Genomic DNA, 18,418 nt, shown 5'->3' with positions numbered 1-18,418 from the left:
TTGAATTATAGCACATATATCTTATTTCTGCATACATTACTTTTTGGTACTGTATTTTAAACACTTCAAATACAAACACATTGTTTCTAATATTTTCAACACATAGTCGATAATTGATGTATGCTATGAACTTTTTAACCAGAATTATTCTGGCAACTAAACTTTAAATTGTGCAATAAAAATATAAAGGGCAGAAAGTCAAATATTACATAGCGAGAATAATATAAATTCTATAAAACTGTAAACACATGGCTATCTGTGAGCTCTGATTTATACAGCTTTGCAAATAGATGTAGACTTTCCTGCTTTGAATTCAAAATGTCTTTTCCCACTCTGAATTGCACCATTTATCCCCTGCTATATAGTCTGCCTACAAAGATATATCTCCAGTTTGTTTCTTACCACTTGACTTATAATAAAGAGACTGTTTGAATAAAAAATAAATACGTTGATAGCCTGCTGCAAAGTACCAGACACTAATACCATACTTATTTGCAAGAATGTTTTTGGATTTCACATAAGTTTCATATACATTCAAAGAAAATAAGAGTTGTGGATGGCTACTTCTGAAGGCTTTGCCTGGAAATGTACACACCAAGTAAACTGAGAAGTGCAAGGGAATAGCCTGAGGTTAAACAAAGTATCTCACCAATTTATAAATGTGTATGACTGGTCATGTTCTTCATAGCAGCCATTTGAATGTCCACAACATGTTCTCAAAAGTGCACACTGACTCCCAAAAGGCTTACCGTATTTTTCTGTGAATAAGATAATACTTTTTCTTAAAAATATTTACCTAAAAATGGAGGAGCTTCTTATACATGGGGGCCTGAGAGGAGAACCACGGCTGCAAAACTGCCAAACCTTATCTCTGCAAAATAGCCTCAGGATCAAAACTTCTGATTGCTTAAAATATCGATTTCTTAATTTTTGGTAAGAAAAGTGAGGTGAGAGGGCGTCCTATACATGGGGGGCATCTCATAGATGGAAATATACCGTAGTTTCTGCATGAACTTCTAACCAGCCAGCCATCCTCAAAGTTTTCCAAAGCTTAGAAACTCAAGATCATTTATCAAAGGACTGAAAGTCATTCCAGAGAGAATGTGCTAATTTCCTTTGTACCTTGTACTAAAGATACAAAAGTAAATGTACTGTTGTTGTTAAGATGCTGTCCAGGATGGGTTTATTGACTCATGAAAGCATCCAGAATAGTATTTAATGGTTTTTAAAATTTTCCTTATATTTGTTTATTTTATTAATGGATAAAAACATAAGGAGTGCTTGCGGTGATATTAGAGATGGTTGGGGATATGAATATATTTTATTACAGTATAGAACATAAATACAGCCAAGTACAATGATATTTATACAACAGGAACTGAAAGCTATTAATGCTGTAATGATTAAAGTAAATTAAACCTTTCAAAAAAGAAAATTCATATCAATGTTAATTATTATTTCTGAGATGTAAAGGGAGTTGCTTAAATTGTACAATTAATGTTGAATATAACTTCAGTAAAAAGTTACAAAGTAACTTAAATTATTTTATAATAGGAAAAATTTTAGATTTTTGAAGCTACTACTAAAGTCTGAACTGCATTAATGGATAATCACACAGCCTACAAGATATTTGGACTAGATTTGGCATTTTATCCAGCCATCAAATCCCTTCCAAAGACCTGGTTAAGCAGCTTTTTGATGGAGTTAAAGGTATCATTGCAGGCTGTAAGCTATTCCAAGTAGAGTTGCTTTATTACAGGTAGTCCTCAACCATGGTGCATTTCAAATATTTTTACTACCGGTTTGGTGGCCATGGCTTGGTGGGTGTGCTTGCATGCACACACTTTGCATGTGCACAGAGGCTTTCTGACTCACCTCCTGCAAACCTGGACTCTACCTGTCACTTCAGCAGCTGTCGTGCAGCAATCTGCTTGCCACGCAAAGCAGCTGCGCTTCAAAAGCAGGACATAAAGGTTTGTATGGGAGCACGGGCATGCGGGCAGGTGGCCCAACAGTAGTTATACTTACAATTGAGTGTTGCAATATCTTGCGATCACATGATTACAATTCAGTCACTGGGCAATCTGTTCACATTAATGACCCCTTCAGTGTCCTGTGGCCATATGATTACCATTTGGGACCTTTTCTGTTGATTTCTGGCAAAAACACCCATTGAGGAAGCTGGAGTCATTTCACAAACGTTTGATTGTTTGGTTCAGCTTATGAACCCAATGACTTATGAGGGTAATGTGGTTAAGTCAAGGATTACCTGCATTATTATGGTTTGTTGCATAATCAACATATGTTTGAATTGATTTGGCATTTTTTTAATTAAATATTTCTATTGTACATTTTTCCTCAATATACATAACAGTTCCAATTATGCAATGCTATATCAGGTCTCTTTTTTCCATTATGTTATACATCCTAGTTAAAACTATCATACGGTATAATCTCTTTTGACTACATAGTATTATGCATCAGGATTATAACTATTATTTACTTATTTCAACCATAATACACTATTACAAGAATTTGGCATTTTCATCCACCTAACAAGACCTTCCCAACAACTTGGGATAGGCAGATATTTTTGTTTGAAAGTATTATAGGTATCAACACAGGATGCAAGCTGTTTCAAGTAAATCTGCCTTTTGCAAAGGTGATTTCCTCAATGCCAATGGTGTTCAAGTGCTGGATTGCACCCAAGGCACCTATTACCACAATACTGCTTTTGTATTTGTCTAGCTGTGTGAGGTATTCTATGCACAGAAGCCATTCATTCTTGAATTTGGTTAAACTTCTTTCATGGCAAAACTCTACATTAAGAGTTTTATTACAGTTTCCTAGCTGAGTGAACTGGCATTTCTCTCAAAGTCCAGCAGGTTCCATTTTTTCCAGTATCCAACTGCATCTAATCCATTTCAAGAAGGAAGTCCCTGTCCCAAAGGAGTTATATGAGTCTCACAGCTTATTATAATGGCAACTATAATAATTATAATTATAATAATTATTATAACTATGGCAACACATCATGGTTTGCTTACCCACAGGTTTCTACATAAACCATAGCTCCCAGGGTTCACATGATTCACAAAACTACAGATCTTCATTTCCAAACTGCAAGGACCATGTTCTCACAGAACACTAGCATGAACTTTTCATCAACTTATTTTTCATTTTCTTTACCATCAAAATGAATGTAAACTAAAATTCTTCAAATAAACCTTAGTATAATAACTAGTCAAGCTCTCAATAAAAGAAGTAAATAATCTCTGATCACAAGGATATTTCGACTTGGCATGCCATTTTACATGAGAGCATTTGTTCCATTACAGGAAGAGGGAATTGCAGCAACAAAGTGAAGGAGAAGTTTTAAAAGAAATTGTCTCTTGAGAGTGCCTGACATCACAAAGTCTTGAAAGAATGACTGAGAGACAAAATCGGACAAAGAAACTAATAAAATATCCCAATTAGATCAGGAAGGAGTGAAAATAGGAAGCTGCTAAGGCAGTCAAGCAAAAAGTCTGCCTTGGATACAATCCGATTGGGAAGAAAAAACAGAAGTAGGCATCAGCTGTTGATCTCCACACACAATGTTCATAATTAGTCTCTGCCTGGAAGTATATTTGGTTACTCTTCAATAAGGAGCTGCAGTCAGAAATGTCAGCAGCATAAGTACTTCTGCATATTTATCGCAGCTACTTGTGTAAAAATATTTGAAAGTGGGGGCCTGACTTCCATGAGAAAAGGTTCTGCAGAGGTCAAAAGCATATTGCTGCAGCTGCCATTACCAAAAGCTAAAAAAGCAAAGTGCAAACACCGCTCCTGTACTAAAGCCACATTTATGATCTGTTGCAGTGACAGCCAACATAATCTTTATTGCCTTCCTGTGCAAGATCTCAGCTTTCTGCATCCAAAATTAATCTTCCCCAATCAGCACCCTCCATCTAGTTCAAATCCATCAATCCCTGCAATCACAGAGTGGGGTGGGGTGATGAGATGTTGGTAAACAGAATCTTTGTAAGTGGCAAATTGCACAAACAATTGGAGTCTTCTTAAAAAACAGAAGCTCCTTTTTTAAACAAAACCTTTACAGTATTGCGAGAATAGAACCTGTTGCAAAATCTGAGGAGTTTGCCATGAGGCTGGTTGTGTAAGGAACTTTTCCTACCAAGCCAGGTGCCTCTCTCAGAAATTGAAGCAATAGAAAGGTAAGTTGGGTATTGCTGGGGAATGGGACAACTTGCCACAGCCAACTTGCTGTGGCCAACTCACCATGGCCAACTTACTGCAGCCAAGTCATCATGAACAATTCACTGCAGAACAACTTGCCATGGCCAATTAACCATGGGACAACTCGCTGCAGGACAATTTAACAATTCTGTTTAATTATTTAAAATAAATAAATATTATTTAAATTTTTGCCATTCACATTTCATACTGTCCTTCCTTTTTTGCATCCTTAATGATTCTATTCCACCATGTCTTTGCTATTAGTGTAACTCTTGTCCCTCAGCAAGTTGTCCTGTGGCAAGATGGCCATGGTTTAGTTGACTTCAGCAAGTTGGCTGTAGCAAGTTGTCCCATTCCTCCAGCAATACCCAACTTACCTTTTTATTGCTTCAATCTCTGCAGGAGGCACCTGGCTTGGTAGGGAAAGTTCCTTACAGAGCCAGCCTCATGGCAAACTCCTCCAATTTTGCAACAGGTTCTAATCTCACAATACTGTTAAGTTTTTTGATTAAAGGACCCTGCATTTTTTAAGGAGACTCCAATTGTTTGTGCAGTTTGCCATTAGAAAGATTCTGTTTACCAACATCTCATCACCCCACCCCACCTTGTGATTCCAGGATGGATAGAATTGAACCAGGCAGGGGTGGGATGCTACCGGTTCTGCCCAGCTCTATAGAACCGGTAGCTCTGAAGAGCAGCAGACACCGAACCGGTTCTGTGTTTGCTGCTGTTTGGCCCACCCACCTGCCTGGGCTCTTGTCTGTCCTTTATTTCCTGTTTTTTCAACTTCAGCTGCTTTGTGCGGCACAGCTGAGGTTGAAAAAGCAGGAAAAAAAAGAGTCTTTCCAAATACTGCGCACCTGCGTGCAGAGCATTTTAGCTGTCCAGGTGGCACAGCTAAAGGTTTTTTTACAGACACGCCTGGCACATACACGCAAAACATAGTTACCGAACCAGTAGTAACACTGGTTGAATCCCACCACTGAATTGAACTGGATGGAGGGTGCCTATCTTTCATGTTGCAGTTTTGCTGGAAAAAACAGTCTATACAGGACAAAAATTGCTTTTCATTCATTCAGCTATAGAACTGAAGTGCTTAATAGCAAGTGAATAACAGAAATTCTTGTGTTAATGACTTCTTTCAATAGCAATGATTCCAGGTTCTTTGCTATTCCAAGTTCCATTTCTTTGCTATTAGTGTTAACTCTTGTCCTGCAGTGAGTTGTCCTGTGGCAAGATGGCCGTGGCAAGTTATTGGGCAGAGAGTTGGCCACGGCAAGTTGGCCATAGCAATTGTTATTGACCCATTGCTTGAGCAGGCTTGTGTTCTGCAAATCCTTGGATAGGATCTCCCCTTCTATGCTGGGTTTTGCAAACTCCATCTGCCCCAATCTCCTTTGATTGTTGGGTGGAAAGGAAATCGGAGGCTCAGAAGCTCCACCTCTATTCATGACATTAAACCCACCTGATCTCCATTGGGTAGATGAGTCACTGCAGGGGCCCAGCGGGATGGGTGGGTGAGCATTGCAGCATCCCTGCAGTCCGCAATAAGAGTGAATGACTGCAGGGTGTTAGAGTGGTCATAACTTTGAAACCAGGTCAGAAATAACTTTTGGAGAGTCTTGTGTAACTTTGAACAGTCAGTAAGCGATCTGTTGTAAGTCAAGAACTACCTGTAGTTTGTACAAATATCTTTATGTTCTGTTTGAATTTTGTATGCCACTCACCTAAATATATACGTTCTGCATGCAATTTGTCCAAATAGGAATTATTTGTGTGCAATTTAGACTCAGATAAATATTCCAAGAGAGCTGTACTGGATTGTTTGAATTAAATGACCATTTGTTAGACCTTGAAAAGAATTTAATGACAAATCTCTCTGTAATGCCTACAAGATCTGGTTTAGCAGAAGGAATACTAGCATGCATATGCTTTTGTACAAATATCATTCCTCAGTTGAATCAAACAGAATGTGTTAAGATAATGATCAAAGCTATATAGTTTAAGTTGTTCAAACTTTCTAGCATACCCATTTGTAATTGGAAGCCTTGCTGGCCACTCTTACATGTTCTTGCTTTCATTCACTGAAAATATTCAGAACTTATTACTTCAGAAAAGAGCTGAGTGGAGGAGAAGGATTTAAAGGCACTGTCTCTCTCCTTCCAAGCAATGGGAAATATGGCAAATATGTGGCAAAGCAAAAAAAAACATCTGAATTCTTTTTGTCCAAACTGTTACAACTCTCAGTGATAATCAGCTATGAAAGATCAATACAAATTTATCCAGTTTCTTCAGACTGCTAGAAAGAGTACCAAGATCATACCACAGAAAAGCAGTTATAGTGCAACTACACAAATGAAAAATGTATGGCCAATCTGAGTTGTACTTAGATTGCGGCTAGATGAAAATATCCACGATCAGTTAAGAATCAGGAATCAATAAGAATCTCTGGCTGAATACTATGTATGCATTTAACACAGGATTTATTTCAGAAACTAATGTAGTTCAAGAATTGGCTACTCTAAATATGAATTTCATATCATACTTCCCACTACTACCATAGGAAGAATCAGCAAACAGAACTGGATAAATTTGTAGGTGTGATTTTTGAAGAGAAAAGCAGAAATGGACAATATTCATAATGCTGTTCTTTTTCGGTGAAAGAAAAAGGACTATCATTCATACCGAAAGAATTAGAGGGGTTCTTTTGGAGGCAGGAATTATGTAAGGAGCCATATGAGACTAGAATCCCATTCTTCTTAATTTCTGGGTAATCTTCAGCTATTTATATGAAACTAGTATACATCATAAGGCTGGCCACATAAAAGAAACTTGGATAGTTTTGAAAAATGAATATGAAATACATGGCTAAAAACATTATGCAGCATTTTTAAGAATGCACTGAAATATTTCCCCAAATCTCAACTCTATCAAATTCTTTTAATATTATTGCTCCCAAAAGTAATAAAATGCAAAGAACACCAAACAATGGGATAAATCCTGCTATGTACAGTATTTCAACAGCCTCCCACAAAATACTTCTTGCTTGTACAAATGAGGCCACTTTTTTACAATAACTAGATACTTTTCTACAATATAAACAGGGGTGGGATTCTATAGGTTCGCACCTATTCGGTAGAACCGGTTGTTAACATTCTAAGCAGTTCAGAGAACCGGTCGTTAGAAGAAATTACTGGCCTAATCCTGTAAGGAAGGCAGGAAGGAAACCTGGTGTTGCTTACAGAAACTGTCTCTCCATTAACCCTTATTAAATTCTTGGCAGGACTAGACATCCTGTCTCAGGAACATCTCTGGAGGTTTTTTTCCCTCCTTTGCTGGTACTTTGCTGGTGTGAAGTGACCATTCAAAGTTACAGTGGCACTGAAAAAAGTGACTTATGACCATTTTTCACACTTATGACTGTTGCAGCATCCCCACAGTCATGATTGGCCAGGTGAGGAGATGCATGCCTCGATGTGAGTGATATTGAGTTGGCCACGCCCAGCCATTAACATGACCAAGCCACGTCCACCCAGTCACATGACCACCAAGCCATGCCCACCAACTAAGCCATGCCCACAGAACTGGTTGTTAAAAATTTTGAATCCCACCCCTGAATTTAAGATTACATTTATAACACCAAAACATATGGCCCTTGTTCTCAAATATCCCATCAATCATGGTTACATAAGTAAGTACAATTAAATCTTATTATCCATAATAAAGAATAACACATATCCCTCTTTTAATTGAGATTATTTTGTTGGAAGAACTTGGGAAAAGTTTTGTGTGTGTGTGTATTTTATGTGTGCACAAATTGGTGGAACAGCTTTAGTACAAGTAAGACTTTTTCAAAGTCTTGTTATCCACAAATTCATTGTTTAAGGCAAGATTCTGCCTTAAAATAATGATCTATATATTGCGAAATGTCTTGTGTATGTTTATAATCTTCAATTGGGCAAAATGGTGAATCATAAAGGTAAAGGTTCCCCTTGCACATATGTGCTATTAATTTCCGGCTCTAGGGAAATTTCTCTCCATTCTCTCTCATCTCCATTACAAAGCCAAGGAACCAGCACTGCCAGAAGAAGTCTCCATGGTCATGTGGCCAGCATGACTAAAATGCCAAAGATGCACAGAACACTGTTACTTTCCCACCAAAGGCTGTCCCTATTTTTCTACTTGCATTTTTACATGCTTTCGAACTGCTAGGTTGGCAGAAGCTGAGACAAGTAACAGGAGCTCACTCCATTACGTGGTGCTAGGGATTCAAACCACCGAACTGCCAACCTTTCTGATCAACGAGCTCAGCATCTTAGCCACTGAGCCACCGTATCCCCTAACCATTTTTGAACCAATATACCTCAGATGGGATGATTTACAGCATGTGTCCAAAATCCTGAACTCATTAACCCCATGGAATTGAAATTTGGTAAGTTGTGGCTACTTGAGTTACACTGCACCTCCATGCTGCCACAATTGGCCAAAATCACATGATCATCATGGGTGTATCTCTGCTTTTCCTGCCTCTGTCTGGTCCCTGCTTCCAATTGAGCGTAGTGAGGGAAACAGTGCCCATCCATACTATATGTAAAAAGAAGAATGCTTCCTCTCCGCTTCCCACAAGTCAATGAAGATGTCAGCTGGGAGTATTAATGCTTTTGAGTGTTGTGGTTCATTAACTGCCAGTGGAGATGGCAGTTGAGTCAGATGAGTCAGAGGACATGGAGAATGTGCCTGGATTACCATTGGAGCCAGCAGAAGGTTCTGAGTAACAGGTCTCAGAGCCAGATGCAAAACAGGGCCAATCTACTCCTGCTCAGGCAGAGACAGCTGTTTCCAGGGCCTGAGATGAGTGAGGGAGAGGAACAGCTGGTTCCTGTCCCAGATGTGTGCAGAGAAGTGTGGAGAAGAGAGCAACGCAGCACTGAGGGCAAGCTATCCAGGAAAAGAAGGAGACATTAACAAGCCCTCCCTGGCTGGGATATAAGGAGGAGGGTGTGGGAGGCGTGTGTGTCAGAGACATTTGTTCATGCTCCAGAAGAGTTCCCTCCAGCAGATTCCCTGTCAGGATTTCCTTGCCACTAACCAGGTTGTGTTAGAATTGAAGTGCTAATTGAGGCTCCCTGCAGGGAACTCAGAAACTGTTATCACCTATGTGTGACCTGGAGCTTTATCAGTGAATGCTGTGAATTTCTGCCTTTCTAAATAAAAAGGGGTTTCTCCTCACGAGTGGGCTGTTGAGTGGTCCTCGTGAATGCTGGGTCAGAACACTGAGGTGAGACAGTACCATACACCTCAAGAATTGAAATTTTGCAAAATTTCAGCCAGGACCCATTATGTCTGTGGGACTGAAATTTTACAAACTTCTTTCAAATGCTGTCTGCCAGCTTCCCACAAAGAAGGTCAATTGGGAAGCTGGCAGGAAGTCAGAAGTCACTTCCACTCACACACTTTTTTTGCCTATCCCCATGAGATTTGTTTCTTCTTTAGATAAAGAAAGATCTCAGAAACGATGACTCAATGAATCGGTACAATGATAATATCAATAGTAGAATATAATATAAATTATAGAATATTTGAGAACATTTAGGCTGACCTCTTACTGGAACAGGAATTTGCACTATAGTATCCCCCATTATAACCAAAATCTACTGGTTTGTAATTTAAAGCCAATAAGGAATTCTGACTAGTTTTTGTCCCATGGTCTACATCAGGGGTCCCCAACCACCAGTCTGCGGACCAGTACCGGTCCGTGGAACAAGTCCTACCGGGCCGCTGGTTTGCTGGGCACCGCCATCTTTTTTTGATGAAAAAGTGCTTCCGGTGAGGTCACCGGAAGCACTTTTTCATCAAAAAAAGATGGCGGCGCCCAGCTGATGCCGGGTAACCGGGCCGCGGCGCCCAGCTGATGCCGGTACTGGGCCGCGGCATAAAAAAGGTTGGGGATCACTGGTCTACATGACAGACCTTTTGATACCTCAAGACAACATACCTCCCTGCTGTTTCCTTTTTTCTGGACTGAATACAACCAGTGTTTCCAACAGTTCGTCATAGATTTTTCCTTCCATGCTCCATGTCATCTTGATTGTACTTCTCTGACATTTTTCAATTTGCCAATGTCCTTCTTAAAACACAATACCCAAAACTGAACATAGCATTGTAGGGATAGTCTGACTACTACAAAATATAGAGGAACAATGTTTTATCTTGCTCTTGCCACTACATCCGTGAATGCAAGCTCAGTTCACAACTCCTTTTCTGCAACATCACCTTCTTGACATTCAGCTTGTAATACACCAACCTAGCCAGATTACTTTTTGCATATACTTTGCCTAGTATGTCCCCTACCCTAACTTTACACTCATACCTTTGATTTTTCCTACCAAAAGGTAGGACTTACCAATTGTCTCTATTAATATTCATCTTGTTGGTTTCCGTTCATTACTCTAAACTTGTCAAGACTTTTCTTAATCTTATCTTCTATAGTGTTTGCTTTCCCCATATCTTTTTGTCATATGCAAATTTCATAATCCTACTTTCTTAATCCTTCTTCAGTTCATTTATAAGTAGGCTGAACAGCTGATACTTTTCTTGCACTTATCAATAGCAATTCTACTTTTCCTGTGTAGGCTGGCAATTAACCTAAGACTTTCTCCAAAGCACTTGTTCTACAACTGAGCTACTCATTCAGTCATCAATACTGCTAGGGTGAGTTGCTTCAATTAAAAACTTTTATAATAAACCTAGTGGATATGATTCATTGAGAGACAGCTTGGTGTAATGGTTAAGGCAGGGGTGTCATCAGGGGCCACATCAGAGTTGTGTTTAACCTCTGGGGCCGAGGTGGGTGTGGTCAGCTTGACGTCACTTGTGTCAGGGGCGCCTGTGGTGGCCCAAATGCTCTGCCAGTGCAAACAAGCTCCCAAGCTCTGTTTTCAGCTGTGACAGCCTCCTGCAACCTTCTGCCAGCAAAAATGGAGCTCAGGCGGACCACATACAGCCCTCCTAAGCTCCGTTTTTCTGGCAGAGGCACTGTGGGCTGGTCCTTTGCTCTTTCCAGGGTGGTCTTGTATACCAGATCTAAGTACCAGATCTGGCCCCCGGGCTTTGAGTTTGACACCCCTGGGTTAAAGTATTAGGCTCAAAACCAGCAGACCATGAGCTCTAACCCTTCCTTAGGTACAAAGCCAGCTGGGTGAGTTGGACCAGCCTTAGGGAGAAGGCAATGGTAAACCCCTTCCAACACATCTTGCAAAAAAAAAAAAAAAGATTGCAACATACAATCTCTGAGAATCAGACACAATTGAACAGGATTGGGGAGGGGGGATTCTTTATACAACTGGCTAAAAAAGACAGCTTTGTTTCACTGTCAGTTGTGATACTCTCCAAACATTAACACCAAAGATCAGTAACTCTCATAAGTATGCCACACTAGCTTAGCACAATGTCATAGAAAATAAATGAGGAAAAGAAGAAAATTATGCAAATATGGAAACTGTCATTCTCTCTTTTGTGCGTGTGTGTGTGATTCTGGAGACATAACCTGTTGCTTATTGAAAATTACATGAAGCAAAAATGAACCATTACTTTTCACCAGCCCACTATTTCTTTTACAAAATACCCAGAGAGAGTTATTGAGATTTTCCAACTTGCATCTAATAAATTATTCAGAAGTTTGGTCTCACTGTGTAAAGAAAGCCATATGGGAGTCACACAAAATTGTGGTCATATAAAACAGACCAACATCTGACCTCAGTTATGTTCATATATAACTCTGACAAGGGAAAACACTGTCTTGAGTATATTTAATATGCAAGGTAACCATTGACCAGATTTGGCAGATAAGCAGATAGAAACCCTGCTGCCTTAAGCAAGTTTACCAATCAAATTAGTAAAAAGCCAACATTTCAAACACAGTAATCTTTCTGGTTACATACCCAGTGAGCTTGAAACAGGGGAGTACAGCAGATCAATAAATTAACATAGTAAGAATTTAATTAGGAGACAACTGTTGCTGTTCAATACTTTCAGTGCATTAGAATAATGATTAATATTAACAGTATTGTCTAAATTAAAGAAACTTCTATGTACTTTTGAGAACTAATCGTATTGCTGAATACATGGGAATACCAGGAGAAGAATATACAATATTTCCAGCTGCATGAATAGATCATGCAGGTTAGGAAGTTATGAGATTTAACAAGATCTAACAACTAACAACTGAGGTGATGGCAAAACAAAGAAAACAACATACAGGAAAGAAGAAATCACAATTGAGCCAGAAAAGCTTACATTCAATCAAGTTAGCTCTGAAAGGCAGATAAAAAAAATGATTTCAAGTTGATTTTAAAGGAACATTAAAAGCTTAGCTGCAAAGTTTGCATCAGCCAATTCAGATGAAATAGTAATAGTACTTATTTGGAAAGCCTTCAAAAAAACAATTTCTTCTCCAGGCCACTTATCCTGGCATGCTGGTGCTCCTGTTTTTCACCAAGGAGCCGAGTTTAAAGTGCAAACATGCAAGCTTGGCTGATATACTAGTTATAGTTAATTACAAAACAAGATTTTGAAGGTGCCATGCATTCCTTGATTGGATTTAAGCTGAGGTTTTAAATATCTATCTTTCTGATCCATCAGAAATGCCATTTAAATATGGAAGCCCAAATAAGGTCCAGTTTCACTTTGCACTGGAATAACACAAATTGTCCAAGATAATACTGTGGCAGAATGATGAAAGCAAAATGAATAAAAGAACAAAAGAACAAGTCTAGTATGGGAGTAAACCTCAATGAACTCCACAAGATTTATTTCTAACTCCACAAGAAAAAAAATTAATAAGAAAATATTTTTCCATTTAGTATTTTAAAAAACTCCCCACTTATTTCCTCTTCATTTAAACATGAAACAGAATCATCTTATTTAGCCTGATGTCAATGAAAGAAATCGGAACCAGTTACACTAGCAACAATATCTTGTGTTGTACATTTTAAAGGCAGAAGATCAGATTGCCACCTACAGGTATACTTAGTTTCTCACTCCCCACCTCCTTTTAAAATTTTCCTTTTGAAGGTACATAAACAATGCAAAAGAGCTGGAACATAATCGAAAGCATTTTTAGATGAGTCTTGCAGTCCACTTATACTACAATGACATTTAAGAACAATAGAACACAGATCATCTTTTCTCATAAATATAGCTGACATAGGACTTTTTCCCACATAAGCACGCACATCAGTTGAGTCACAAATGAATGTATAGGCTGCTTTCACAGAAAACATTATGACTTGTCAGCTGGATTGCTGTCATAGGCTGTTTCTTGCTATTGTTGGGCTGTACTTTTTGTTTCACTCATCTGAGTAATCACTTAATATTACAGTAATTGAACAGGAATATGCACTCATCTAGGTTATCGGTTTTTAAATAATCAAGCATTGTTATCAGACCAATAAATTTATGTTAGAACCCTTATGTTTTGCTGCAAGTCTTATAATAGCAAAAACAATAGGGAACAATAATAATACAATGACCAGAAGCCAAGAGGGTTTACACTACAGCTTTGGCCTAAACTTAATTTGCCTAAGCCACATCCTATAAAATGGGCTTTGCTTTTGATTAAACTTGCATAAGATCAAATTGCAGGATTAATAATAATAGACTAGGTTGTTACATTTTCTTTGCAGTCTTGATTATAACTTTTTCAGTCCAACTACAGAACTAGACTTATTAAAGTTATAAAACCATAGCACATACATTCCTTCATTTAAAATGCTCAGTTCTGGCCATTCTACAGTTCTGTAGAAGAAACATAAGCCATTTACCTGATACAATTGGTGCTAGCCTGAATATGTCCATTAACCTGCTGTTCACTGGTTCGTAAGGTGATTCTTCAAGCAAATCATTTCCTAAAAACAATTAAAAATGTTTTCAAAAATATTTTCTAAACTTCAACACTCCTAGGATCTCAAAACTATTCCCAACAACAAACACAATAATGCAATCAATTATTACTACTTTCAACTTTTATTTGGCCTCCCATCCACCCATCTTCTTCAACTCTTTTTCTTTGGTAACAATCCTATAGAAACTTCAATTGAAGGAATTTTAATCTTTCTCTTTCATATCTGTGGCTGTTAAAGATAGGGAAACAAACTTCAAGGACTCATCACTATGAAGTTCAATCATTATTATATTTTATAAGTACTTTGTACTTACTTTCAAATAAAAGGTGGTACAGAAATCAAATAAATAATACTAAGAAAAGTCAAAAATGTTTTTAAAAACGGGAAGGGGTATGTTTATAATAACCATTTTCTAAAGATGTTAAGAGAAAAAAGTACTTTGCTGTCAACTTATCTTGTAAACCAAATAGATTTAGATCTACATCTAACTGCATTGATGCATGTGCAACAAGTATTTTTCTTAGTTAAGAGGGTGCCAGAAAACTAATGGGGAAAAAGTCATCCATACTTCTATGAGAATCACAGTAATTTCTTCCTCAAAAAAAATATATCTTACATTTGACATTCTCTGAGAAATACATGGGTTTTTACAGAATTCTGTGGGAAAAACTCATCTGTTTAAAATGTGAGGTATAGCGTTCTTCAACCTGGGACAAAAATTCCACCATTTTACTAGAAGCAATGGAGACCTTAGGCTTGGCTACTAGTTTTTTCTCAGCCTATTTTATCACATAAGCCCAAAACCACTGCCCTTAGATTCTAATAGATAAAGTATAAATATAAGAAATAAAAATGTGTTTATAATAAAAAAGATACTTGGTTGAGTAGGAAGCTATAGTCAATAATCCAAAGTTAAACTATTTTGTTTAGAAGCAACTGAAATATTGATAGAAAGAGACATTCTTGTAAGACATAGAATAACAAGAATAGCATAGCTGAACTTTGAATTCTCAATAAGAGCCATATTCTGGTGATCCCTATTGCCTCAGGAAACAAGGACTTTAATTTTTTCATTGGCTTGATGTCAGCATGTTATTAAGGAAGCTTTTCCCACAATTCATCTACTCCCACACTACAGAAAAGGATGCTGCTGTTAAGATATGTCTTGGGTAGGTTGGCTAGGGCAGGTGTGACTTCAATTTGACCTCACAGGTGAAAAATTTGCCTGTATAATCTCCCGACTTTATATTTCATTAACAATGGCTGATGGTCTTTGCTGAGAGGGGAAGTTCCTAATTCAACCGCTTTGTAGATCTGTACTCCCCTTCTGACTTCAGTTTACAAAGGTCAGAGGAGTCCCTTCTGTGGGAAATCTTTTCAGTTTTCAACAATAGGAAACCACACCAACAACAGCTGCGCTGGCTGGGTGGCATCAGTGGTCCTTCCCTCTGCAGCCAAAGAGCACAAAGAAAATTACAAGGTCAGCTGATGGAGGACCTGGGGCGGGGGGGGTGCATGACAGAGGGCATTCCTTTCTAGCACTGGGGAAGGAAGGAGGCAGGGGAAGATGTTGTGTATGACAACCACGTACCCTGTAAGCTTTGGTACATGCTCCAGTAAATACGCAGACAGTTTTTCTCCCTTTTCATGCCTCTTTTGCAGCGGCAATTATAGAGGGATTTCTGCTTGAGTGCCTCCATGGCGCTTTTGCACTCGTCTTTTGCTTCCAGGCCTGCTGCCCGGCTGAAGTTGCTCTCTTTGCCAGCTACACACTGCCTCAGTGTCCTGTATTTAGTGCTGCAGCTCTGCTCCCTGAGACACTGGTCGCTGGCTTTCACACAATCCAGATGGTCTCCTCCGAGCAGCCCACTCACTTCAGCCGAGAAGAGCACTTCTGCATTCAAAGAGAGCAAAAGAGAACCTGTCAACCTCTGAGAGGTCAGTCCAAGAGAACATACACAAAACTACAATAGTTGCAGGGAAGCAAAGGAGGTGGGGAGGCGGGGAAGAGAGGCAGGGAGAGCTTGGTTTTGGTTGCCTTTCTCAGGATAGCAACTACACCAAAGAGAATTTGGCAAACTGAAGGCTAATAATGGCTCTCCCTCTTCAGGAAATTCTTTAAAATTGAATGTTTTTTTAAAAGTCATTGCCACACCAATGCACCAGCTGTGTAAAATAAAGTCAGCTTGTCTATTACCCCCATTTTACAGCCATTTCCCCCTCCCAAGTTTCTTTTTTTGGGGGGGGGGGGGCTTTATTTATGGAGGTTAACTTTCAAAGTACAGAAACTTGCCCTTCATGGTCTAACAACAGCATTAGGACATTAAATGCTCATTTGCACAATGACAGTATTGTGATTTTAACTTCAATCAGGAAAAAGGTCAAACGAGAGCAATATTCTGAAACATGCAGGAATCTTTCAAACTTCAGCTTCTTTTTTTTAAAAAGCTAGGCTTCTGATCTCTTCCATTGGAAAGATGTAAAAACAACCCGATTTTCACATTCCTCTTCCCTCCAGAGTTCTTGATATAACCAATATGGTCATCTTTTAGTTGTTTATTTCCTTTCCAATAAAAAAAAAACTGGCCTATGTGCACTCCAACACACCCCATATCTACAGTATTTGCAAGCCCCAGTAGACTTGAGGTACAACTCTTTTTACTGCCACAGCTCAGAACAGGCAGGATGAAACTATACATTTTATAATGCAACCCTCTCACTGTCTTCAATAAAGATGAATTTACTGGAAAGTTTTCCTTCCAACTTACTTCCAGTTTAAAATCAAAAGGCAGCATATCTCTTGCAAACAGCACCACCCTGTGTAAGTTCTACTCAGAAGTAAGCTCAACTAAATCCCAACGAGACCTACAGCCAAGTAAGCAGGCATTGAATTACAGTGTAAAAAATCCATTCTCCGCGTTGCAAACCTTGGTCTAAAATGGACAGACCACCGGGGTCTTTCAAAGACAATCAGTCGGCAATCAGCTACTGCTTGGAACTCACAAAGCCAAGAAAGGTTGTACAGAGTCCACATGCCAAAGATCTAACGCACCGGGCACTTACCCATTAAGGGCAACACAATGTAAAAGGTAGCCAGAGGCATCTTGCTCCTCGACAAATCCTTCTCTCCGGTGAAGAAGTTGCTTCCGTCACTCCAGAAGGCGATCTCAGCACCTAAGATATTCCAAACCAACAAGGTTCCAAAGCCACCAAGTTCATATCCATTGAATTTACAAGGGAGAGGGGGAGGAAAAAAAAGAAAGAAAGAAAGAAATCCCCACCCTCTTCTCTCCTCTCCTCTCCCTCTCCCTCGCCCCCCCCTCTCTCTCTCTTCCGTCCACCGGGAGTAAAAGCAAGAGCAGCTGTTCTGCAAAAGGAGGGGGGAGGCGAAGCGAAAGGCGAAGATTTTCTCACACGGAGGAGCTTACATCCCAGGATCCCGGAAAACAGAAAGGTCGATTTCTCAATAAAAGCCGAGCGAGAACAAGAGCGAGCCTTTCCCACTTCAAGCGCGGCAGCGCAATTCGGAGCTGTAGCCTTTTTCGGGGGGAGGGGAGGGCAACGTCTCCCCCAGCAGGAACTCCAAGAAAGCGGAGGGGAAGGGGGGAAAGGAAGAGGGATCCAGAGGTTGGTTTCCCAGTCCAACTGCCGTCCGACAAGCCGCCGCCGGGTTAGCCCAAGGAGGGACTTTTTCCACCTCCCCAAACCTGCAGCCTTTCCGGATCTGCGCCCAAGTAGCCGGGTCCGAGCTCGGTTCTCGGAGAAAAAGCACCAGAAAAGCGGCCGGCCCCAGCGAAGCTTCCGAAGCCAAAAGGCTTTTTCTGTAGCGCCGCCGGCGTTCTCGACGCGCTCCAGCCGCCCCCTCTCTTGGAAGGAGAGCCACGCGCAACGGCCGGTGGGCTCCCGCTGGAGAAAGCGCTCGGGCAGGTGCAGCTCCTGCGCACAGCCAAAACCGCCCTTGCTTCCCCGGGAGTCAAGTCCCGAGGCGACAGCTCTCGCTCCCCGTCCCCGCAAAAGTTGTTTTTTTTGTTTTTTGTTTTCCTCCGCTCGGTTGGGTTTCACCCAGTCGCCATCAAAAGAAGCAAGAAGCCGCGGTCGTTCGCGAGCGGGAGCTTTAGTATCAACCGGGCTGGGGAGGAGAGGCGATGTTATAAATCAGAGAGAGAGAGAAAGAGGGAGAGAGACACACACAGAGAGAGATTTTACTTATGCCTATTATCTTGTAAGCAATTGACAAAAATAAATAAATAAATAAAAATAAATAAATCTCAATGGAGCTT

At 39.8% G+C, this 18,418-nt stretch overlaps 1 protein-coding gene across 3 annotated transcripts in view; it reads right to left on the bottom strand.

Moving 5' to 3' along the window:
* Positions 1–18,338, bottom strand: part of GFRA1 (GDNF family receptor alpha 1) — a 261,672-nt gene extending 243,334 nt beyond the window's left edge. The window contains exons 1-4 of one of the 3 annotated variants that reach the window (XM_087964470.1): positions 17,553–18,338; positions 17,202–17,312; positions 15,730–16,032; positions 14,058–14,141 (exon numbers count right to left, since the gene is read on the bottom strand). In XM_087964470.1, the coding sequence (XP_087820596.1) occupies positions 14,058–14,141; positions 15,730–16,032; positions 17,202–17,241 (427 nt within the window). In that variant the 5' untranslated portion in view covers positions 17,242–17,312; positions 17,553–18,338. Of the gene's footprint in view, positions 1–14,057; positions 14,142–15,729; positions 16,033–17,201 lie in introns of all 3 variants that reach the window. The other 2 variants (XM_087964469.1, XM_026667367.2) reach the window with 2 other exon arrangements.
* Positions 18,339–18,418: the final 80 nt, after the last annotated feature.

This window comes from Notechis scutatus, chromosome 4 (assembly GCF_049901735.1).
Source record: "Notechis scutatus isolate UNSWTSFEM ecotype Mainland chromosome 4, rNotScu1.2, whole genome shotgun sequence".
In the NCBI taxonomy this organism is placed as follows: Eukaryota; Metazoa; Chordata; class Lepidosauria; order Squamata; family Elapidae; genus Notechis; species Notechis scutatus.
The sequence above is the reverse complement of the archived record's forward strand: the minus strand, read 5'-3'. Positions and strand labels throughout refer to the sequence as shown.